Source organism: Callithrix jacchus, chromosome 14, assembly GCF_049354715.1.
Source record: "Callithrix jacchus isolate 240 chromosome 14, calJac240_pri, whole genome shotgun sequence".
In the NCBI taxonomy this organism is placed as follows: Eukaryota; Metazoa; Chordata; class Mammalia; order Primates; family Cebidae; genus Callithrix; species Callithrix jacchus.
Genome location: NC_133515.1, coordinates 24,483,795 through 24,506,737, shown reverse-complemented (window position 1 = coordinate 24,506,737; position 22,943 = coordinate 24,483,795). Strand labels below are relative to the sequence as shown.

Here is a 22,943-nt window from a genome sequence, read left to right as displayed (position 1 = left end):
ACCAAGTTACCTCAACTTAGAGGCTCCACTGCAACCTTAAACTCAATATATCCAGGACATATACATTGCCTATCCCTTGCTACTCCTTGCTTTGCACACTCAAAGCAACTAGCAGATAGCCCAACAGTCAACCACAGAGTTGTCGATTCACTGTGAAGTATCACAAGACTTGAGTTAGAACTTACATTGTAAGCAGCCCAAGGCTTTGTCCACGCACAGAGGACACTGAGTTCTGCCAGGGGCTTCTTGGTTGTTTCTAGAGGCTCCATAGCAGATGGACTGGAGGAGAAGCTGTGGGTAGCTTTCTAAGCACTCAACAGGTTTCTTGCATCAAACACTGCACATGGGGTCAAATGGGGCTCTGTAGTAGTTTTTATGGCTGCTATAACAAATTACCACAAACTTAGTGGTTTACAAAACAGAAGTTTATTATTTTACAGTTGTAGAGATCAGAAGTCTGAAATGGTTGTCACTGGGCTGAAATCCAGGTGTCAGCAGAGCTGTGCTCCTTCTGGAGCCCCTAGAGGACAGTTCATTCCCTTGGCTTTTCCAGTTTCTAAAAACCCCTGCATTTGTTGGCTCAAGGCCCCTGACTCCATCTTCAAAATTAAAAGCACGGTTTCTTCCAGTTTCTGAATCTCCCCTCCTGCTTCATTCTCACAAGGACCCTTGTGATTATACTAAGCCCACCTGGATAACCCAGGATGGTCTCCTCATCTCAAGATCCTTAACATAATCACATTTGCAAAGTCCCTTTGGCCATGTACGGTAACATACACACAGATCTTAAGATTACAGTGTAGATGTCTTCAGGGGGACATTATTCTGCCTACCATAGACCCTGAGCAGGATGAGCTTGAGTTGGGCGCACCAGGCTGAAACTCAGCCTCCTGTCTTCCTACCGGCTCTGTTCAAAGTAGAACTCAGTACGGGCCGAGGGCTCACTCTCCTTGGTGAGCTGTACTGGCTGCTGGGACTCTGCTGGGCCACAGAGGAACCAGCCAGGCCAGGCAGCAGCCTCAAGCCTGAAGGCGGAGCCTGAGCTGCTCTGGAAGAAAGTGAAGCGTGTGGCCTCTTCACCACCTTTGTATAGTTCCTCAATGTTCACATCCTGTGGGGAGAAGGTGGATGACTGCAGAATGAGGGTGCCGATGCAGGTGTCAACCCTGGAGGCCTCTGGGGCTTGGCCAAAGAAGGACCTGACAGGGCCAGTTTTTACTGAAGGGACTGCCTTCTGTAGATTCTAGAGAGCAGGGGTATTGACACTAGGTGCAGAGGAAGATGGTGGAAACCTGAGGGAGGAGGACACGTGGATCTGGCTGGGAATCCACAGATAGGCACAAAGATGCCAGAGCATCCCAGTGGCCAGGCCATGTCTGCAGTGTCCCCTAGAATGGGGAGGGGCCTCTCACCTCCAGCTGTAGGGAAGGCTCCTCTCCTGTCTCCACACATGCCAGGCAGCGGCTCCCTCCCTGGATCCCCAGGAAGATGGGGACCTTGGTGCGGTCCAGGCCTCTGTTAGGAAGTATGCAGATCTTCTCTGGGAGGGAAGAGAGAGAAGAGTCAAGAGGTGAGGGAACCCCATGCAGGTTCTTGGCAGGTAAAGGCTCAGGCAGGAAGGAACTGGGCATGGGCACCCCTGGCCTGGCCCTGCCTGTAGACTGCAGAGTGAGCCAGGACTTCTGCAGGGATCTTGCCCCTCACTAAGAGAGACCACAGCTGCTCTCTGCCCCTTCTCACTGTCACTCTGGGCAGCTGCTGACCTTCTGCTGGAGAGGAAAGGGAAGAAAAGGGAAGGCCTATGACAGATGGAACATGGAGTGGAGGTCCCAGAAGCTCACCTGCACAGCAGTTGTCTGCAACGGGATCTCCCACCAGGAGCTGGCTGTCTCTTGTATATAGAACCTTCTGGTCTGCGTATTTAATTCTGAAACAGTATAACAGTGCTGATGGCCCACCCCATTTATGCACCACTGACCCCCAAGACCTTCCACCTCCATGCTCTGAATCACCACCTGGAGCATTTGGGGGATTTTCTCTCCTTCACAGGTGGGCAGAGGGGAAAAATCACTCCCAAGAGCAGGTAAAGACCAGCTGAGCCTTAAAGCAGGGAAGATCTCCTGTGTTTGTGCTTTTCAGAGGCTGTTCTTCCTGCCTTCTCGTGGCTTGGGGAGGCCTTCCGAGGAGAATGGGGAGCCAACGCCCTTCCATAGAGGAGTAAAGAAAATGTTTCTGGCTTCCTGAGAAATTTCTTAGTGAGGCTCAGATGACTTTGGGACACAGTGAATCTTACCTTAGATTTTTTGGGCCTGACCTAATTGTTTGTAAATGTTTATTCTCTTTAGTACAGAGATTAATTGAGTGTATATTGAAGTGTGATTTGCTTTTCAGATATTTTAAAGGCATTAAACACGCAGGTTATAGGCTCAGTCACCTGGCTGGTTTCAAAGATGCCTGTCAGCCACTGTCAGGACCTGGAGAGCTGTCACTAACCTTATAGGGCAGAACCTCTGGACCAATGCCACCACCTGCAGATTTTTCTATCTCAGTAACAGCTAATGATAATACCCTTGGCTAATGACTGTATGTATTTACAGCAGGTTCACTTGTACAATAAAAATAAAGTTCCAAAAAGATCCTGGGCTTGCTAACTGGCATTTCCCCCCGACATTGACAATGCAGATGTGACAACTCACCTGCTAGCAGCAGCATCCTATGGAGACCAGAACCCAGGTTAGATGCCCTGAAGTGCTGACATCTGTTTTGTCATTTGTGTGCTTCCTGTGTATGTGTCTTGCTTCCCAGCCAGGCTGTCACCTCCTTGAGACCAAGACTGCCCCGACCCACCTTGCCCAGGTTGTTACAGGGCCCAAGAGAGAAGCAGAGGAAATGTATCCCAGAGGTCAGTCTTATTTTATTTTTCTCATGCCTCACTTCCTTCCTGAAAGGAGCTCATAACAAAGCATAGACAACAAAGTAGTAAAATATAAGGAAGGATGCAAATCTCAAATGAGTTGAAATGCAAGTATGGCTAGAAGCCCAAACTGGGAGTAAAGGCCACAGGGACTTGGATTGAGATTCTTTTGAATCTCAATGCTGTCACTGAGATTCAAAACTGTTTCTGAGATTTCAGAGAGGTGGATGGAGTGACCCAGAGGGTACGAAATCTGATTCCTGGCTCTGCCTTTTGGAAGTTGTGTGACATGGGGGAAGTTATTTAACCTCTTTGAGCCTCAGTTTCCAGATCTACAAAATGGGGTTAATAACACTCCCCTTGCAGACTTTTTGGGAAAGAGGTGAGGCAGTAGACTGGCTGGCATCTTGCAGACATTCAGGAAAGAGCTGTTGCTACTGTGATGGTGATGAAGCTTAATTATGGGGCACTTGCAATTTCTAAGGTGAGAATAAGCCTCATCCTCTGGCTCAGCATTCCTTTCCTCTTCCCATGTGATCCCCAGACCTCCTGATTGGGAAAGCAGGGACATGCCAGGACAACTTACGTGTAGTATCTTGCCATGGGGAGGGAACACATTCCTGCAATCAGTGGTGTCTTGTCCTTGCTGATGGGGAGGAGAGGAGGGCAGTTAGAGAAGGAGGCTGGGTGGAGCCAGGGGCAGACATGCTGGGGCTCAGAACCACTCAGCCACAGGCTGCATGGGTCCCCCAGACCATTAATTTAAAATTGGCCTGCCAGAATCCACCAAGGCCTCTGCCAGCCCAGCAGGCTCCAGGCAGCTCTGCCTTTCCCTGACTGGGGCCATCCAGGAGCAAGTCCAGCCAGCAGGGGTGTAAGCCTCAGACGTGTGTGCTTATGCTAGTTCTGAGAAACTAGAAAACAGATTCCCCCAAATAGCTGAGCCACAACACTTCCCAGCCCAGAGAGTGGGGTGGAGTATGTGTAGCCTCCCTCACAGTGGAAGGATAAGCCCAGTTCAAACCCAGTCCCACTGCCCTGTTGGCCAACGGGGCACCACACTCCCGCCCCCCAGTAACTAGCCATGGGTTAGATAGCTAGAGCCCAGAGTGAAGGAAGAGAGCACAACGAGAAGGGGTCGACAACAGCAGTGAGGCTGGTAGGGTCCCCCCAGAGAGTTGGAAAGCATCATTCCTAGCAAATAGAAGTGCTTGTCCAAGACTGCTGAAGACAGCTCATTCTGTTCCCGATGGAAAATGGCGCTTGTGTTTTTGAGGGCGAACAATCTAAAGCAAAGATAGTTGCCTTGTATAAATGTCAAGCCACACAGTTTCACATGACTCTGTTCCCTCCCTGTGTGCTGTCCTGTCCTAGAGCTCTTCCCTAAAGTGATCACCCTTAGGGAAGTCAGCCCAGAATTTAGCATGGAAATAAACCCAGAGCCAATCGGGAGCTGGAAATTAGCGCAGGAAAGTAACGCAAGTATGACTAGGGCTAGGGTTTACCAAGTAGGTCTGATTGTCACCAAGTCAGAAGGGAGAAGAGAAGAAAACATAACAAAGCAGAAAATGAGAGGAGAAGAGAAAGGAAGAAGGCAGGTGGAAGAAAGCAGTAGGGCTCAGGGAGGAATAGAGTGATGCCGGGGACCCTGGGGAGGCAGGTGAGGAGAAACATGTGGGTGCTGAGGGCATGGCACTCAAGTTCCAGAAACAGGGCTGTGGCCAAGGCGGCTTTTAGTACTGGGTCTGCCACTGTCACTTTGGACTAGTCATTTTCTGTCCCTGGGCCTTGGGGTGTGACTTTGAGTCTTAGAGTGAAGGATAATAGGGACTGACAAGTGCAAATTCTAGAGGGATGTTGGTGCTGTGAACCCAAGTCTTAAGCATTCTGTATACTTTGTCATTGCATGTATTGCCCTTACTCTCAGGAAAAATAAGGGACTGCCCAAATGTTTAGTTAAAAAATGTTCACTGCATAAATTTTTACAATAGTGAGAAGTTAAAGAAATCTACATTTTCAATAATAACTAGTAATTGGCTAAGAAATTATGGCAAAATTCAATAAATAAGGAAATACGTGTTTGTTAAAGATGATATTGTAGAAGTCTGTTTTATGACATAAAAGATTTTCAAAATGTATTAAGTGAAAAATGCAGATTATAAATCAAGTGTACATTATAATTCCACTTAAATCCACACATATAGAAAGACACACAGGAACATTCCCCATGTTGTTGCATCATTTACCTATGGCTTTATGAGTAATTTTTTAAACATCTCAATATTTTTCCTATAATGAAGATAAATTTCCTTTGTAGTATCAAGTAAGTTTCAACATTTTTAAAGTCAAGTTTCAGTGAAACTCATTGGCTCCTAAATGTGGCTGCCCATCCGCATCACCTGGAGGACTCTGTATAATTACTGTTTCCTGGGCTGAAGGTTCTAATTCAGTAGGACTTGGAGTGATTCCAGCAATCAGCCAGACTGCTTGGGAACTGATGTACTTTCAGTCTTCACACTCATTAATAAATATGTAAACCCTCTATAGGTCTTGTTAAAATAGATTCTGATTTTCCAGGCCTGAGACTACATTTCAAATATGCAACCAGGTGATGTCCATGCTGCTGGTTCCTCCTGGCCAGCACTTTGAGTCCTAAAGGACTAGACAATCCCCCGGCACAGATAATTCAACAGTGTCATGGCCTCAATGCAAGCCCACTTGATGATAGGCTCCCCTTGGTCAAACCACTGGGTCTCTTTTGGTTGTGGGCAGCGGGGCGGTTGTGCCCAGATCTAGGTGGGGCACAAACCTTGTGCCCAGACCAAGTAGTGGGCCCTGGGTGAAGCTGGACAGCAAGCTGATGACTCCCATCCTTGGTCAGTGTCAGCTCAAAGAGCTGGAAGAAATTCAGTGCTGGTCCAGTCCAGCTGGACCCATGGGCCCTAGAAATCTCCCATTCTGGCACACCCGTAATTTACAGTGCCTCTCCTAAAGGCTCCCCTACTAGGTTCCCTCTGCCTGGCCTCTGCTGGATTGTGATGGAGTGAGTAGGAATAGGAAGCTAGCATCTGCTCCATCAAAGAGCCTGGGGTCTTGGTGCTAAGTCTCTGCTGAGTGCTGAGCCCCTCCCAATGTGTCTCATGCCTCAGTCCCAAAGCTTCCTCTCCCTATTGTCCTAAAATGACTTTTCACTGGACTTCTGTCTATATCCCTCTTTTCCTCTCATTTCTCACTGGACACGACATCTGGCTCTCAGACCTCCTCAATTCACCTATCCTGGCTCAAATACCACCACCACTAAACCTGGGTTTTCCTCATGTTCTTTTGCACAGCACCCTGTCCTATCCTCTCCTCATTCTCCTGCATAGGATCTATGTGGGATGTTCTCTCCAAGACCAATATTTACTTCTGTGGAGCCAGATCCAAAGATTCTTTTGATTGCCTTGATGTTTGCTCACTGCCTCCTTGGAACCCTTGACATTGACGGACTCCCTTCATACCTCTTTCAACCCTTGTAGATTTTACTTCCTTCTGGGGCTATCCCTCAGTTTCAGCATCTATAAATTCATTGGATTAGATGATGTGGTTATGAAGGTTCTTTCTAGGCCAAACTATCTATAATTCCATGACTCAGAGTTTAATGACTCTTTCCCTTACTACTGTAACTCTACTCTGAACTCCTATTAAATTTTGCTGTATTATTTATTGTTGTACATAAAGATATTTGTTTCCCTTATAACAGTTAATAAGATCCTGAGGTCATGAAGATGGCTGACAGCTCGCTTGAAGCTCTCTCCAACCACTCTAACAGAAATACCCTGGTGGGACATAGAATCACTCACAGCAGACTTCGAATGGAAAGACTGAGTCCTAGACCTAGCTCTGCTACCGGTTTACCTTGCCACCTTTTATCCCTGGGCCTTCAATTATCATCATTGGAAGGAAAGGTTGAGCAAGGTATCTTTCAAAACTGTTTTAAGCTTCACAATAAAATTTTATGCAGAATTCTAATGATTGTAAAATGGATAAAGGGCACCTGCTTTGCAGACACAGGAAGTGATGGTGACTTTGGAACCCTGCTAATATTTCTCTTGCCTACAAAGAAGACACCGAGAAGCTTCTAAGGAGCTAAAAAAAGCTCTTAAACTTCCACCAAACACAGTTTGAATATCACTGGCCCAGATGATTTTTTTAAATTGCTTTCTAAAGTCTGTGGTGCTAAGTATTTAAAAATCTTGATTTGGCTTAACCTATTCCTTCTCCTCAAATCTCTTTATGTGCTCCTAAATGTTCGATAAGGGGAATACCTTGTTACCCAGACAGCTTGCCAGGAGGAGTGAAGGGATAGAGGGCATATCAGAGATACTGACAGGAGAGAGCAGAAAAGAGAGAGAGAGAGAGAGAGAGAGAATACTGCCTGTCCATCACTGACCTGTAGATCCTGGGTGCCTGGAACCCTGATCCCTGGAGACTCCAACTGACTTCTTCAGGGCATTGCCCTGTGTTTATACTGTCTGGTCAGGGTGGGAAGCCTGCAGCAATCTCTATAATTGGTTGCAGGACATGAAGGAAGAAGAGCCTGGAGATTTCACAATGTCTTTGATATAGTAATAATAAGGTGGGAACATTAATGAGTATTTGTTGAAGGGGGAGAGAGTCATCCATAAAGCCTTTGCAGAAAAAAGGTCCGGGGCCCCTGCTCTGTACCTACTGTCATTCGGGGCCCCTGCTCTGTACCTATGTTATTAGTGGTTTTGAAGCTAGATAAACAGTGCTAGGGTCAGACATCTTTAGTGCCCCATGGGGCTCCATCCTAGGCTTGAAGAGGTTGTGAATGCAAGAGAGAGTATGTCTGGCAAGCCCAAGGACAGAACAAACTCTGATGCCTGAATCCAGCCTGGGGCCAGACAGCCAGACTAAGAGAAGGGGCTAATAGCACTTAGTGAGTGTGGCTCTGTTTGGAAAGATGAGAAGGGAGTCTCTGATTTTCAGTGGGTTTAATTAGTTGGCACCAGTTTGATGAGACAGAACATCTAAGGAAACCCAGCTGCAAAGATATTACCTCAGATTCACCCAGGGACTGAGCTGACATCATGTGCCATGGACTACTAGGAAATAATGACAGTGTGAGCAGAGCAAAGGAAAAAACACTCAGGTCTTAAAATGACATTATTTTTCTCAGTCTATCCATCCATCCACCCACCCATCCACCCATCTGCCCATCTGTCTGCCTATCTGTCCATTCTTCCATCCATTCACCATCCATTTATACATACGTACATCCATCTGCCCATCCATCCATCCATCCACCCTTCTGTCCCCCTTTCTATCTATCCATCTATCACAAGGGTGGAGAGGCTTAGGTGTAATGTTCTCTGGAAACTAACAACTTTGCTGTAATTCTCCCTCTTGGGTTACTTGCAAAGTTTCAAGGGCTTTTTGAGGAGTGGGATGGGTGGGTCTAAGACTCAGATGCCTACAGGATGAGAAATGAGAAAAGATGGGCAGAAATGGGACCAGATTTCTTCTTTCTAAGGCCAGTGACCATTCTTCTGCTCTCCCAATCTCTCACCCTTCTGTGGGAAGGGTTACAGCGCGAGTTACTATGTCAGGCAACCAATGAGTGTTTTCCCAGCATTTATCCTGCAGTGTGATGAAAACATTCAATACACAGTCCCTGTTGTTAAGTATTTTTACAGTCTAGCTAAGGAACTAAGTCATAAACACTTGAAAAGATAATTAAGAAGAACAGACTCTCTAAGCTATGGGCCAAGGGCATGTTGGACATAATAGTGCAGAGAAACTCCTTAGGCAAAAATTTCTTAGAATTGAAAGGACTTTAGGCTGGGTATGGTGGCTCATGCCTGTATTCCAACACTTTGGGAGGCCAAGGCAGGCAGATCACTTAAGATCAGGAGTTCAAGACCAGCCTGGCCAACATGATGAGACCTCATGTCTACTAAAAATACAAAAATTAGCCAGGCATGGTGGCACATGCCTATAGGCCCAGCTACTAGGGAGGCTGAGACAGGAGAATCACTTGAACCTGGGAGGCGGAGGTTGCAGTGAGCCAAGATTGCACCACTACACTCCAGCCTGGCGACAGAGCAAGACTCCACCTCATAGACATGGAATCATAGTATCCCTCCAATTGGAGAAATCTGTGTTATGGAATCCCCAAGAAATTGGTGAATTAGGCTCTGCCTCAACACCTCCAGGGTCAGAGACCACACAATCTCTTAAAGAAGCACTATCAATGTTTGTGGTCTTTGTGATTAAAAATTGAGGGTCATATGGGAAAAACAGCCTCCACATAATTTTCACCCACAGGTCCTACTTGTTTATTCTGAAATTACACAGAACAAGCATATTCTTCTACTTGGCAAGCCTTTTGGTGTTTGAAGGGAGCTCCCTGTGCTTTGCTTTTTTCAGAATAATACCTCCCACATCTTAGGCTCTTCCCCTATGACCTGACCTTGGAACATTCTCTGTTCCTTGATGTCTGCAATTTGTACAAACCCTGAATGATGCATTCCATCTCTGTAAATATAGGCCCAGGCCAGTAGTTTACATCAAAATTGCAGAAATCTAAAGCCACTGTCTTTTTCACTTGAATAGTCATAATGTCAATGTCCCCCAGCCTGTACATTCTTGAAGGAAGCATTTTATATTCCTCCTTTTACTACTGACTTGTGTTGGCTTAACCTGGCTAAAGCTCCTCTGAGTTCTGTCATCCTGCAAATGAAGAGGCAACAACTTCAGGCTGGAGAAACCTTCAAGAATGAGATGGAATTTAAGCTGCTCCCTTAAGGGTGGGCCTGTTTAGATGGGTGGAGGAGAGAGAGATAATATTCCGGGGTGGAGAAATAGTTTCCACATTCTATACTCACTGAGTTTCTATTATGTGCCAAGCATTATGCAATGTTCTGAGAGACAAACTTATATGGCCCTAACCTTAAGGTCATCCCAGAGGCCACAGACTCCAAGTTAAGGTACTGCAATGCAGGGACACATTGTGCAGGACCTGGCATAAAACTGCCAGATCAGATAGCTGGGGGATATCAACTCAGTAAAGGCTTCTCGGAGGAGGTGACATCTTAGCAGGGTATTGAAAAATGAGAGATTTATCTAGGCAGAGAGGGTAGATGGAGGGCCCAAAAGCAGAGGGAGCAACACGAGACTGTGTCTGGACCCATGGACAAAGAATGTGAACAGGGCCTGAAATGCAGCCTGGCGCCTGGAGCTCATGTTCTTGGTGGCCCTGAGAGGCCTGGGGTAGGAACTGTGCTGCCTGTTGCCTGAGGACTTCAGCTGAATTTGGGCTGGAGCTGCTGAGGCCCATAGAGGCAGCCCTGTATGTCCTGGCCAATTCCTTGCTAGTACTTCGGTGGACTATGAACCTACCATGCTGGTCCAACAGGTGAGATGTAGGTGGAATACCTGGGGCTCAGATACGAGCTCCTCCTCTGGTTTCTGCTCCCATTCCCCAGGGTTTGGTTGGGGACACTGCAGTCCATTTCTGGCACATAGGACTAGAGGATCTCAACTTTGCAGAACCAGATGATTCAACAAATGTTGTATTATTAGCTTTTAAATAGAATATTTGGGTAAACGTAGGATAGTTGTTCATTGTGAGAAGGAAAATTTAAAAATTGGAGAAAACTGCAGTATTAAAACAAAGGCATTTGTTTCTCTTTCCCTGCATATTAATTGTCTATTGCTGCTTAATAAGTTAGACCAAAACTGAGCAACTTAAAACAACAAACATTTATTATCTCACAGAGTCTCTAAGGGGCAGGAATCTGGAGCAGCTCAGCTAGGCAGCCTGCTCCAGCATCTCATGAGGCTGTAGCCAAGCTGTCACCTGAGCTGCAGTCACTGGAGGGCCTGACAGGACTGGAGGATCTGCTTCTAGGTTCGTTCATGTGGCTGTGAACAGGAGACTTCATTTTTTACCATGTAAGTCTAATTATAGGGCTGCTCATAGCATGGCAGCTAGCTTCCCCCAGAGCGAGTGAGCCAACAGAGACTGGGGATGGTGGGGGACAGAGAGAGAGAGAGACCTCAGGTAGAAGCTGCAACATCTTTTATAACCTAATCTTGGAAGTGGCATGCCATAACTTCTGCCATATTCTTTTGTTCACAAAGACAACTATGGTACATTGTCGGGGGGGACACACACAGGATGTGAACACAAGGAGACAGGGATCATTTTAGCAGCTGTATTAGTTGTCTAGAGCTGTCATAACCAATTATCATTGGTGGCTTATAAAACAGCTGAAATTTATTCTTTCTTCATTCAGGAGGCTAGAAGTCAGGAGACTAAAGGCTCTAGGGAAGAATCCTTCTTTGCCTCTTTCAAGCTTCTCGTGGTTGCCACAGTCTTTGATGTTTCTTGGCTTGTGGCAGCATAACTCCAATCTCTGCCTTTGTCTTTACAGTTTTCTTCCCCGTGTCTCCTCTGTGTCTCTGTGTCCTCTCCTTTTTTATATAAAGACACTAGTCATATTGTATTTAAGTCTATCTTCAACCAGCATGACCTCGTCTTAACTAACTGCACCTGCAAAGACCTTCTCTCCAAATAAGGTCACCGACCGAGATTCCAAGAAGGATGTGAATTCAACTAATACGGCAACCCTCTTAGAGGCTGGACCCCACGCCTTGGAATCCAAGGGGCTGTGATCCTTCTAGGAAAGAATTACCACATGATCTGGTTCTTTGTTACTAACCCAGGAGATTCCAGCCACACAAACTCATCACAGCTTTCTCCTTAGTGGCTTTGCTGAGATCTGTTTCCTGATCTCTACTACAACCAACCAGAACAGCAGAGCTTGATTCAATTTGAATTTAACTCTGGGGAAGTGGAGGCTGAGGAAAATCAGAGATGATGTCTGCTCTGTTTACCTCGAGATTAATTTCTTTTTTATTATTATGCAAGCAACTGAGCTTCATTGTAGAAAAATTAGGAAATACAGATAAATTGAAAGAATAAAAAGAAAAATCACCTATGCTGCCACCACCCTGACATTGCTACAGTTGAAGTAAACTCTTCCAAACTTTTTTCTATGAAGAAATATATAAACAGGTATTTTAAAAAATTAAAATAGAGGGGCACAGTGGCTCAAACCTGTAATCTCAGCGCTTTGGGAAGCTGAGGTGGGTGGATCACGAGGTCAGGAGTTTGAGACCAGCCTAACCAACATGGTGAAACCCCATCTCTACTAACCTACCTGTAATCCCAGCTACTCAGGAGGTTGAGACAAGAGAATTGCTTGAACCTGGGAGACAGAGGTTGCAGGGAGCCAAGATCAAACCACTGCACTTCAGCCTGGGCAACAGAGTGAAACTCCATCTCAAAAAAATTAAAATTAATTATAATATATGCCACTTTGTAAGTTGCTCTTTTCATATGTCATGAACACTTTTTCATGGGGATAGAGACCAGCATCTGGGATTTTTCTTGTACTTTAGGTTTTTAAAAAAGGATCGGCATGCTCTGCTCATCTTCTATCTTCTGAGCTGAAGCCATTTCCTCTGACATCACCACCTCTTCATGCCCACGGTGAGTGGATGAGGGTAGAGATAGAAAAGGTAACGTATGACAGTGGCAGGATTATACAGAAGGGGACGGGGCTGTGGGTCCCTAACTCTCTGACCACCTCCCTCTCCTGCACAGGACATCATGTGGAGAGCTAGTGACCCTATATGGGAATGGTTTGGCCTGCAGGGCTCAGGGTAACACTGGTCAGTTACCATTAAGCAGGAATGATTCCCATCACTCTCTCACCCCACCGCCATAGAAATCTTTTCATGTTATTCCTAGTTTACCCCATGTGGTTTTTACAAAGTTCCACGCCAGTAGTACCATCCAGCAAGTGGGGACTGTGGACTGAGTTCCAAATCTCAGATTTTACCCAAACGGGGAATCAGAAGAGAAGGTGGCTGTGTGACCAGTGAGTCAAAGGTGGGGGTCTTCGGAGCAGAGAGTAGTCATCTGCCATGGGTCTCCTCCACTCACCCGTCACCTGAGCTGGCTCTGCCCAGGGAGTTCTGGGGGGCATGTTGCTCTAGTCACACTGCTGGAAGTAGAAGTCTGTGATAGGGGCATCCCAGCCAGCATTCTCAAGAAGCTGGGTGAGTCTGACAGGCTGGTCAGCTTCAGGCATCGTGCACAGGAACCAGCCAGGGTAGGCAGCTGACTCGAAGCTGGAGGTGAGCCCCAACTCCCGCCGGTAGAAGGTGAAGCTCTTGGATTCCTTGGCACCGGTGTAGAGCTCCATGATGTTCACTGGCTACCGGCAGAGGAGGGCAGGGCAGGTGAGGGCAGAGGAGGAGGCAGAGGGAGGGCTGGACAGGGTCCTTAGGGAGGAGGCAGAGCTGCCATCAACAGAATCCCCCAAAGGTGTCCCACAGCACCAGGGCTGTGGGCTGCCCAGCTTCAGAGGGCTTAGCATCTGTGGCTCAGTCCCCAGTGAGGATGCCCCTAATCTCACCTCGAGTGTTAGAGTTGGCTCCTGCCCTGCCCCACAGGACAGGCACTGGCTCCCACCCTGGACGCCCAGGATAACAGGGGACAGGCTGGCATCCAGCCATCGATTGGGGACCACACTGATCTCTTCACCTGTGGGAAGGAGGTAAGATGCAGGGCCCTGGATTCCCTTCCCTCCTTCCCTCCTTCTCCCCCTGTCCCGGGCTCTAGGGCACAGGACTGCTGTGAGACAGCTTGCCCCCAGGCTAGGCAGAAGGGAGGCCTCTCAGCAGCTGTCATGACATGGCCTCTTCTTTCCACTGGCCCAGAGTGGATATCAAGGCACAGAAGCACATTGTACCACCTCTACCCCACCCTCTAATTCAGGGTCAAATCTTAAAGCCTCTATACCCCAAGGTAGATTCAACCCCATCTTTTAATGCCCCTTGACTCTCAGGCCTCTTTTCTGAAACCTGTCTTGATGAGCCCCTCTTTGGGATTGTTTGGACAACTTTCTACACCCTGTGAGGTCGCTGAGAGCAAAAGAGGATCTCATTTCTCTTTGTACCATCCCCTCACCACCCACATACATCATACACCCACATGCATACCCAAATACACACACAGATACATGCATGCACACAGATACATGTACACACACATGCTCACACATGCATACTCGCACACACACATGCATGGTTATACAGAGATACATACAAGCACACACATGCTCACACATATATGCCTGCATGCTCACCTACATACACCATACACTTATGTCCTAGCTGAAGGATCTACCTGGCATCTGTGCTCAGTAAGGGTGCCCTGGGGGGGCAAATGTGAACTATTGTAGAGAGGGACCTGTTGCAATGCATGGGGCAGAGTGAGCAAGCAGAAGGTCCAACAATGCCACCTGTTCTCTGGGTCCCTCCACTCTGAGTAACTGAGAGTCCTCAGAGAGCAGAGAGGACCCAGGGTGGAGAGGCAGAAACCCACTCCCATAAGGGAAAAAAGGTACAGAGATCTTGCTTTAGTTATCTCCTTGGCACTGGCTCCTAGGGAATGCGATGCTTGACTGTTTCGCATTCTACCTGCAAGGGAATGACAAGACAGGCCTCTTGGAAAATATTCCCACTTCTGCATAGAAGCTTCAGGTGTCTTCACTTTGCTGAGAAGTGTGGTATTTTGTTTGCCTTTGCTTAAAGCTTGGTTTGTGCTGCCCTAATGCCTGGGCTGTACAGGCCTGTGCTAAGCTGTACGACTATTCTAAACCTTCTTTAGGCCCCCATCCCTCAGAGTGTATAGAGACCAAGGAAAGTGGGTCATGTTTTGTCACCAACCTTTAATGACCTTCCCTGCATGCAGCCCTCCAGCTAGAAGCTGGTTATTATGCAGATAAAGCACCTTCAATGCCGAGTCCTTCATTCTGAAACATCAGGAAGGGGTAAGGACTGTATTAGGGGGAGGGTGGACACTCCAGCATGCCCTGGCTCCAGAGAACCCCTTGATCTCAGGCATTTTGTCTCTCTTTCTTCCTACTATGCCAGAAGTAACAGCACAGCCTTCTTCTCTCCCAGCCCTGCTGGCCTCATGCCCTACTAGGAGGATGACCCCACAGCCTCCCACTGGAGTCTGTGGTTTGCTCCTTCACCCTATTCAACCTACATTTCAACCCATCTCCTATTGGAAGAGAAGCTGCATGGTGAGTCAGAGCTCTAGATTCTTGTCCCCAGCTCTGCCTCAAATGCTGCTGAATCACAGCAGACAACTCTCTTGCCCTTTCTGGGCCTGAGCCTCCCCATTGCTACACTAAGATGATGGGTTGGCTAACACCCAGGCCTCTTTCAGATTAAAGTCTGATTCTTCAGTTCTTCAAGAAACATGTATTTCTATTTGACCATGTATTCCTTACTAAATGAGGAGTTTCTTTAAATTTAAATTTCTTTTATTTTACTTATCAAAGTGGTTTCTCATCTAGGAACTTAGTTGATTTCCTGACATCCTATGAGGTAAAATATGTATCCTAAAGTTGGTTTCTCCAAATGTTGCATGGAGGAAAAGGAGGCGGTGTAAAAACTGGATCGATGCATGGCCAAACACCATTCAACAAGTTGCCTTGTTTCAGAAAGCCTCAGAGTCACTCATATGCTGAGATGTGCTGTGGTTCTCTTATGAGAGGATGTAGAAAGCAGCATTCCCTGCATTTACTTGATCAGAGAGCTCCTCTGTATAAAGCATCTCCTGGACACTTTTGTGGAACTTCTCTGATCGAGTTCCATAGAACACATTGTGGGAAGTGCTTTATTAGACTGACAGAAAGGACCACTCTCATCCCCTGTTGTAAAATCCAGAGCATGGCAGAGTATCTGGCTTAGTACATGCCAGTGGGTGAACAGATGACTAATGGTCATGGTTTTATTATTATCCCCCAAAAGCATCAGGAAGGTAGGGACACAGAGTGGGTGAGATGACGTCAATTCACTGTGCTGAGTGGCAATGGCAGAACTCTGAGAGGGATCCTGGCTCTCATTCTCACCTTGGCTAGACTTGGCTGCAGCTCTAGACTGGGTGGTTCACTTGTCCCCCTCAGCATCAGGGAACCCTTGTGAGATGGCCTATCCCAGTCCTGTCCCTATTTGAAAAAGGCTGTGAAAACTTCTCTAAGAGCAGTGAGGTGCTGGTCACAACTTCCCAGCTGCAATGGCAGCCCCTCCCTTCTTCCCTCCTGCTCAAAGCTGGACAGTGCTTCTACCCAGAACTCACTTCCCCTGGAGGACACCACCAAACCAGGGTCTCATACACTCACCGGAAGCACAGCGCCCCACTCAGGACCATCTTGAGCTCCACAGGGTGTAGACTCCCCTATTTTAGAATAAACAACAGGAAATCATGGAAAGAGAGGCTGAACTGGCCAGGGTCTGGGTAGGAAGTAGCTGCACTGAGTCCCCCAGCATATGAACAGCCTCTGCAGAGCAGATTCTGGGTCTGGATTCAGGAGAGAGCTCCAGTCCCAACCAGTGCCCCAAAGCATACCTCAGAATGCTCCTTTCTCCTGGTGAAAGCTGTGGAGTCTGCCTGCTCCTCCAAGGATGCCTCAGCCTTTTAAGTAAGGCCTAGGGAGGGGCCCTGAAACTGCCAGGACCTGAGGAGGAGCAGGATTTCCAGAGTGATTTCGCACCACCCTAAGCCGCCAGAAACACTTGCTGCTCATTATCTGTCATGGGCAGGGAAGCTTCTGGAGAGTTTCCTTTCAGCAATTTTGAAGAGCTTCCTTGAGGCTTTCCAGCTTTTTGTGAGCACTCAGCTTTTGCATCCCAGGGGCTTCCAGACCCTAAGAGTCAGTGCCCATGATCAAGGAAGGCACAACCTCCTTTCCTCCCTGTCTTCCTCCTTTTCTTCCTTCTCGCCATCTTGCATTCATTCACTCACTCACTCACTCCCTCTTCCCTTCCTTTCTTCCCTCCCTCTTTTCTTCCTTTACTTCTTTCCCTCCCCATTTCCTCCCTCACTCCTTTCCTTTCTTTCCTACCTTTTTCACTCCTTCCTTCACTCCTTCCCTTCTCTCTCCTTCCTTCCTCTGTCTTTCCTGCCTGCCATTGCCAGACCTATGGGAGATGCTAGAAGGGGGACTCTCCTGCTTTGGGAATGTTCGGCCTACATGTTCATTGTAGAAAAACCTGAAAATCCAGATCAGGCAAGATGAAAAATGTGAATACTTGTCATTTCTGAGTGCATCATCAGAAAACCAATGACAATACTTTTTTCTCCACACACATGACACATGCAACTATAGACAGCTTTCATATAACAGATTCACAGAACCTATACTTTTTCCAACCTCCTTTTTTTTTGTGTAGCAAAATAGCTGAATATCTTTCCATACTAACGATGAATAATGGCATGCTTGAACAGCTGTATAATATTTAATTGTGTCACTGTGACATTATTTATTGAAACCTATCCACTGTTATTGGTCTTTTACATTTTTTTGTCTCTTTTTTGCTATTGAAACTCATGTTGTGACAAACATCTTTGTATTAACATTTTTGTACATGTATCTGATTATTTTCTTAGAAAATAAAATCTAGCTCATGCCGTCTATAATTCCATAAGTAATCTTTCTTGAATACGTAATTGGTAAGATAGTATGTGATTGTGAAACAGTTAACAGTTTAAAATACCTCCATGCACTCTCTGTGATGGATCTGAAATAAAGGTAAGGGTGCAAAAAAACAATTTAATTATATCTTGAATAACATGGATAACTATTAATAACTTATTATTAAAGCATAATTTTAAAGAAATGGTATTCAGACATATGAACCAAAACACCCTACAAGTGTTCAAGAATAAATAAAATATCAAGTTGTTATTTTCTGATAATATGTAATCCTCATAATGCCCCTAATATGATAGACACCTTTCAAAAAAACAAAATTAATGTAGAAACTGTCTTGTACAAAATTATTAAATTATAAATTAACCAAATAGAAATGACAGTTGAAATAAGATGAAATGAGGCCAGCCTGGCCAACATGGCAAAATCCCATCTCTACTAAAAATACAAAAATTAGCCAAGCATGGTGATGCACATTTGTAATCCAGTTACTCAGGAGGCCGAGGCATGAGGATTGTGTGAACCTGGGAGGTGGAGGCTGCAGTGAGCCAAGACTGAGCCACACTATTCCAGCCTGGGTGTCAGAGCAAGACTCTGCCTCAAAAATAAATAAACAAATAAATAAATTAATTAATTAAAAATAAATAAAATGAAACGATGACTGTATACACTTTAAATATCATATGAGAACATTATTAAACAGGCCTCACCAACAATAGGTTCTCTCTGGACCTATCCCTTTGCTTGACTTACTAACTAGGTCACCGACTCTGTAATTAGCTATGACCTAAGAGAACATTGATAAATTACACATTATTTCTGTCTGATAGAAAAGATAACTCCAAAGGGTGCAGTTTTATTGCCTTGCAAGTCATAAAGCTGTCTTTAAAAATGTAACTTAGCCAACCTATTTCAGCCTTTATTTCTTGACTGGCTATATAAACTTCCATTCCTTGAATTATCTTATGATAATCAGCTTTGTAATCTTGCTGATTCCCTCGCTTATGAAAAATAGTAAATCTTTGACACATGCTCACTATATGTTTGTATGACAGTCAAGTTTTGAACTTTTGAAAAATAAACTTTGGCACTACCTAAAGACAATGCCCCCAATTCACACACCATGTGTGGCTGTTTTAAAATATGCCCATAAATTCTTGGAAACTTCATCCTTTAAGAGGGTGATATGGTTTGGCTCTGTTCCCACCCAAATCTCATCTTGAATTGTAGCTTCCATAATTCTCATGTGTCATGGAAGGAACCCAGTGGGAGGTAATTGAATCATATGGGTGGATCTTTCCTGTGCTGAAACATCTCTCATGTTAGTGAATAAGTCTCACAAGATCTGATGGTTTTATAAAGGGGAATTTCCCTGCTCAAGCTCTCTTGCCTGCCACTGTGTAAGACGTGATTTTGCTCTTCCTTCATCATTTTCCACCATGATTGTGAGGTCTCCCCAGCCATGTGGCACTGTGAGTCAATTCAACCTCTTTCCTTTATAAATAACCCAGTCTCTAGTATGTTTTTATTAGCAGCATGAGAACAGACTAATATAGTAAATTGGTACTGAGAGTGGGGTGCTATGTTACATGATGAACATGGCAGCATCATAAAAGGCAGTTTTCTCCATGCTCCTAGATCACTCACCTGGACAAAGCCAGCTGCTGTATAATAAGGACACTCAAGCAGCCCTATGGAGAGGCCCACATGGTGAGAAACTGTGGTTTCCTGCCAACAGTCTGTGAATGTGCAATCTTAGAAGCAGATCCTCTAGCCCCAGTCAAGCCTTCAGATGACTGCAACCCTGGCTGACATCTGTCCTACAACCTAATGAGACACCCTGAGCCAAACCCTCCAACCAAGCCAGTTTTCTCATTCCTGACTCTCAGTCTTTGTTAAAAAACAAATTTTTCTTGTTTTAAGCTGCTAAATTTGCTGATACTTTGTTACACAGCCGTTGGTGACTGATTCACCTTGACATCACTATTGGAACTTTGGCACTTTAACAGTTTGCCTGTTTCCCAGCAAGTTTGGAACTGGGTAACAGGCAGAGGTTGGAACAGTTTGGAGGGCTCAGAAGATAGGAGGATGTGGGAAAGTTTGGAGCTTCCTAGAGACTCACTGAATGGCTTTGACCAAAATGCTGATAGTGATATGGACAATAAGATCCAGGCTGACTCTCAGTCTCTGTTAAAAAATAAATTTTTCTTATTTAAAAAATTAAAAAAAATTTTTTTAATTTGTTTAAAAAATAAATTTTCCTCCTCCACTCCAGCCTTTCCTAAAAAGGGCAAAGGTACAGTTGGGCCATGGCTTCAGAGGGTACTAGTCTCAACCCTTGGCAGCATCCACATGGTGTTGAGCCTGTGGGTGCACAAAAGTCAAGAATCGAGGTTTGGGAACCTCTCCCTAGATTTCAGAGGAAGTTTGGAAATGCCTAAATGTCCAAGCAGAGGAGTGTGGCATGGGCAGAGCCCTCATGGAGAACCTCTGCTAGGGTAGTGCAGAAGGGAAATGTGGGGTAGGAACCCCCACACAATGCCCCCACTGAGGTGCTACCTAGTGGAGCTGTGAGAAAAGGGTCACTGTCCTCCAGATCCCAGAAGGGTAGATCCACTGACACAGCTTAAACTGTGCCTGAAATGCCACAGACACTCAATAATAGCCCATGAGAGCAGCCAGGAGGAGGGCTGTACCCTGCAAAGTCACAGGGGTGGAGCTGCCCAAGACCATGGGAACCCACCTCTTGCATCATCTTGCACCTGACCTGGACATGAGACATGGACTCAATGGAGATAATTTTGAAGCTTTAAGACTTGACTGCCTGCTGGATTTTTGAACTTGCATAGGGCCTGTAGCCCCTTGGTTTTGGCTAATTTCTTCCATTTGGAATGGCTGTGTTTACCCAATGCCTGTACTCCCATTGTATTTAGGAAGTAACTAACTTTCTTTTGATGGAAGATGAGACTTTGGACTGTGAACTTTTGAGTTAATAGTGAAATGAGTTAAGACTTTGGGGGACTGTTGGGAAGGCATGATTGGTTTTGAAACATGAGGACATGTGGTTTGGGAGGAGCCAGGGGTTGGCTGTGTTCCTACCCAAAGTTCATCTTTTATTGTTGCTCTCATAATTCCCATATGTCATAGAAGGAACCAAGTGGGATATAATTGAATCATGGGGACAGTTCTTTCCTGTGCCGTTCTCATTATTGTGAATAAGTCTCATGAGATCTGATGGCTGTTTAAAGGGGCATTCCCCAGTATAAGCTCTCTTGCCTGCTACTGTGTAAGATGTGACTTTGCTCTTCCTTCATCTTCTGTCATGATTGTGATGCCACCTCAGCCATGTGGAATGGTGTCAATTCAATCTCTTTCCTTTATAAACTACCCAGTCTTAGATATGTCTTTATTAGCAGTGTGAGAACAGACTGATACAGAGAGGCAGCTTAATTGCCCTTCTCTAGCTTTTTTCTAATGAGTATGTTACATGGTGAACATGGCAGCATGTAACTTCTGAGACCAGCTCATAAAAGGTATTGCAGTTTCCTCTTTGCTCTTAGAACAATCACCTGGATGAAGCCAGCTGCCATGTGATAAGGATATTCAAGCAGCCCTATGGAGAGGTTCACATGGTGAGAAACTGTGGTTTTCTGCCAATAGTTTGAGTGAGAAATCTTAGAAGTAGATCCTCCAGCCCAGTCAAGCCTTCAGATGACTGTAACCCTGGCTGATATCTTTCCTGCAACCTAATGAGATACCCTGAGCCAAACTCTCCAGCCAAGCCAATTTTCTTATTCCTGACTCTCAGTCTTTGTTAAAGAACAAATTTTTTGTTTGTTTTAAGCTGCTAGGTTTGCTGATACTTTGTTGCACAGCAATTGGTAACTAACACACCACTTGACACCACTATTGGCAAGTTTCTACTCCTGTTGTTTTTTTCATTTTTCATTGTCTTCTCTGGGTATGCTGTCTTCTCAGAAAACATCTCAGTTCTTCATGGGCTTTATATGCCCCGGAAAGTGTCAGAGCCTGCAGAGGAGCAATGGTCCCCATGGTGACTTATCCTCACCTTTGTGAGAATGGCAATAACCCTGGAGGTAGACGTGGCCTCTGCTCTTGCTGTAGAGATGAGAACTTAAGGCAGGTGTATCCAACTATATGAGTATGTAAGCAGAGTTCATTATGGTAAGATCGTTAATTCCTATTAGGGAGATAAATTTAATAATAATTAAAATAACTGATATTCACCTGGGGCTCGCTATGTCCCTAGAATTCTATAGCACTTCCCACAATGTGTTCTATGAGACACCAATAGAGAGATAATGAGCAGCGGGTATTCCTGGCAGCTTAGGGTCACGTGAAATCGCATTGGGAATCCTGCTTCTCCTCAGGTCCTGGCAGTTTCAGGGCCCCTTTCTAGGCCTTACTTAAAAGGCTGAGGCATCCCTGGAAGAGCAGGCAGACTCCACGGATCCCACAAGGAGAAATGAGCATGTTGAGGTAAGTTCTGGGGTGCTGGTAGTACTGGAGCTCTCTCCTCATCCCAGACCCAGAATCTCCTGCTCTGTGGAGGCTGTTCACATGCTGGGGAGCTCAGTGTGGCTGATGACTGGATGAGATGAAAGATATGAAGAGCCAGGTTGGTACCTAGCACAAACCCACAGTCACCAGTTCCTCCCTCCTCTGTCTTTCTCACCTCTCCTTCACTTTTCCTAGGTATGTAAAGAAGACATTAAGAATACATCGAAGGGCAAATTTACATTGACCTAAATCTAAGGCTGGTTTAAGACCAAAAATGCATGTGCTAGCCTGGCTTTCCCAGCCCAGAGAGAAAAAGGCATGGATTCAGCTCTGACAGCCCAGCCTAATGCGAGCAGAATATGCTGTGAGGTTTTAAATTTGCTGACAAGAAAGGTTAACATTCGTTATACATTCTTTGTGTCAGATAGAGTGTTAAAAGCAATATAGCTATTATGTTGTATCATTGTCACATAAGTCCTCTAATGTAAGTGCTATTCTTGTTCCCATTTAACTGATAAGACAAAATGAAACTTCGAGAGGTTAAGTCACCTAAGGTCACAGAATTAGTAAGAGATGGACCTGGTATTGGTACTTTTGCAGCTTGCTTTCATACTAACTCACACCCATTCCCCAGTATGAAAAACTAAGCTGTGTAATGCTTATAAATTCACACATTTGGAATAGAAGGCAGAGCTGGAGGCTGGGGGAACTCCCTAGAAGGAGTCTGCACAAAGGACTGAGAAGCTTTCTAAGAAGATAACAGAAACCAGCTGGGTGCTGTGGTTCGCACCTGTAATAATCTCACCATCTTTGGAGGCAGAGGCAGGCAGATCACTTAAGGCCAGGAGTTCAAGACCAGCCTGGCCAACATGAAGAAACCCTATCTCTACTAAAAATACAAAAACTAGTCAAGTGTAGTGGTG

The 22,943-nt window shown here is 45.6% G+C and overlaps 2 protein-coding genes across 2 annotated transcripts; both read right to left on the bottom strand.

The window, feature by feature from the left end:
* Window positions 1-407: 407 nt before the first annotated feature.
* Window positions 408-7,393, bottom strand: IL1F10 (interleukin 1 family member 10). Its single transcript, XM_002757514.6, has 5 exons — window positions 7,347-7,393; window positions 3,501-3,560; window positions 1,842-1,927; window positions 1,413-1,540; window positions 408-1,111 (listed from the first exon to the last, which is right to left on the bottom strand). The coding sequence occupies exons 2-5, from the start codon at window positions 3,530-3,532 to the stop codon at window positions 899-901; spliced, it is 459 nt and encodes a 152-aa protein (XP_002757560.1). The 5' UTR covers window positions 3,533-3,560; window positions 7,347-7,393; the 3' UTR covers window positions 408-898.
* Window positions 7,394-10,666: 3,273 nt separating this feature from the next.
* Window positions 10,667-16,443, bottom strand: IL36RN (interleukin 36 receptor antagonist). The gene is made up of 5 exons (XM_002757511.6): window positions 16,416-16,443; window positions 16,189-16,244; window positions 14,723-14,808; window positions 13,408-13,535; window positions 10,667-13,206 (listed from the first exon to the last, which is right to left on the bottom strand). Exons 2-5 carry the CDS (start codon window positions 16,215-16,217, stop codon window positions 12,982-12,984), a joined length of 468 nt encoding a protein of 155 aa, XP_002757557.1. The 5' UTR covers window positions 16,218-16,244; window positions 16,416-16,443; the 3' UTR covers window positions 10,667-12,981.
* Between the last annotated feature and the right edge of the window lie 6,500 nt (window positions 16,444-22,943).

What these genes read in the sequence shown, in the direction of transcription:
- IL1F10 (XM_002757514.6), bottom strand. Translation starts at nt 3,532, where the DNA reads ATGTGTTCCCTCCCCATGGCAAGATACTACAC. An exon ending in TGCAGACAACTGCTGTGCAG is followed by an intron (nt 1,541 to 1,841) that starts GTGAGCTTCTGG and finishes CTTCCCTCCCAG; the next exon opens with AGAAGATCTGCATACTTCCT. An exon ending in AGCCTTCCCTACAGCTGGAG is followed by an intron (nt 1,112 to 1,412) that starts GTGAGAGGCCCC and finishes TTCTCCCCACAG; the next exon opens with GATGTGAACATTGAGGAACT.
- IL36RN (XM_002757511.6), bottom strand. Translation starts at nt 16,217, where the DNA reads ATGGTCCTGAGTGGGGCGCTGTGCTTCCG. An exon ending in TGCAGGGAAGGTCATTAAAG is followed by an intron (nt 13,536 to 14,722) that starts GTTGGTGACAAA and finishes TCCTTCCCACAG; the next exon opens with GTGAAGAGATCAGTGTGGTC. An exon ending in AGCCAACTCTAACACTCGAG is followed by an intron (nt 13,207 to 13,407) that starts GTGAGATTAGGG and finishes CTCTGCCGGTAG; the next exon opens with CCAGTGAACATCATGGAGCT.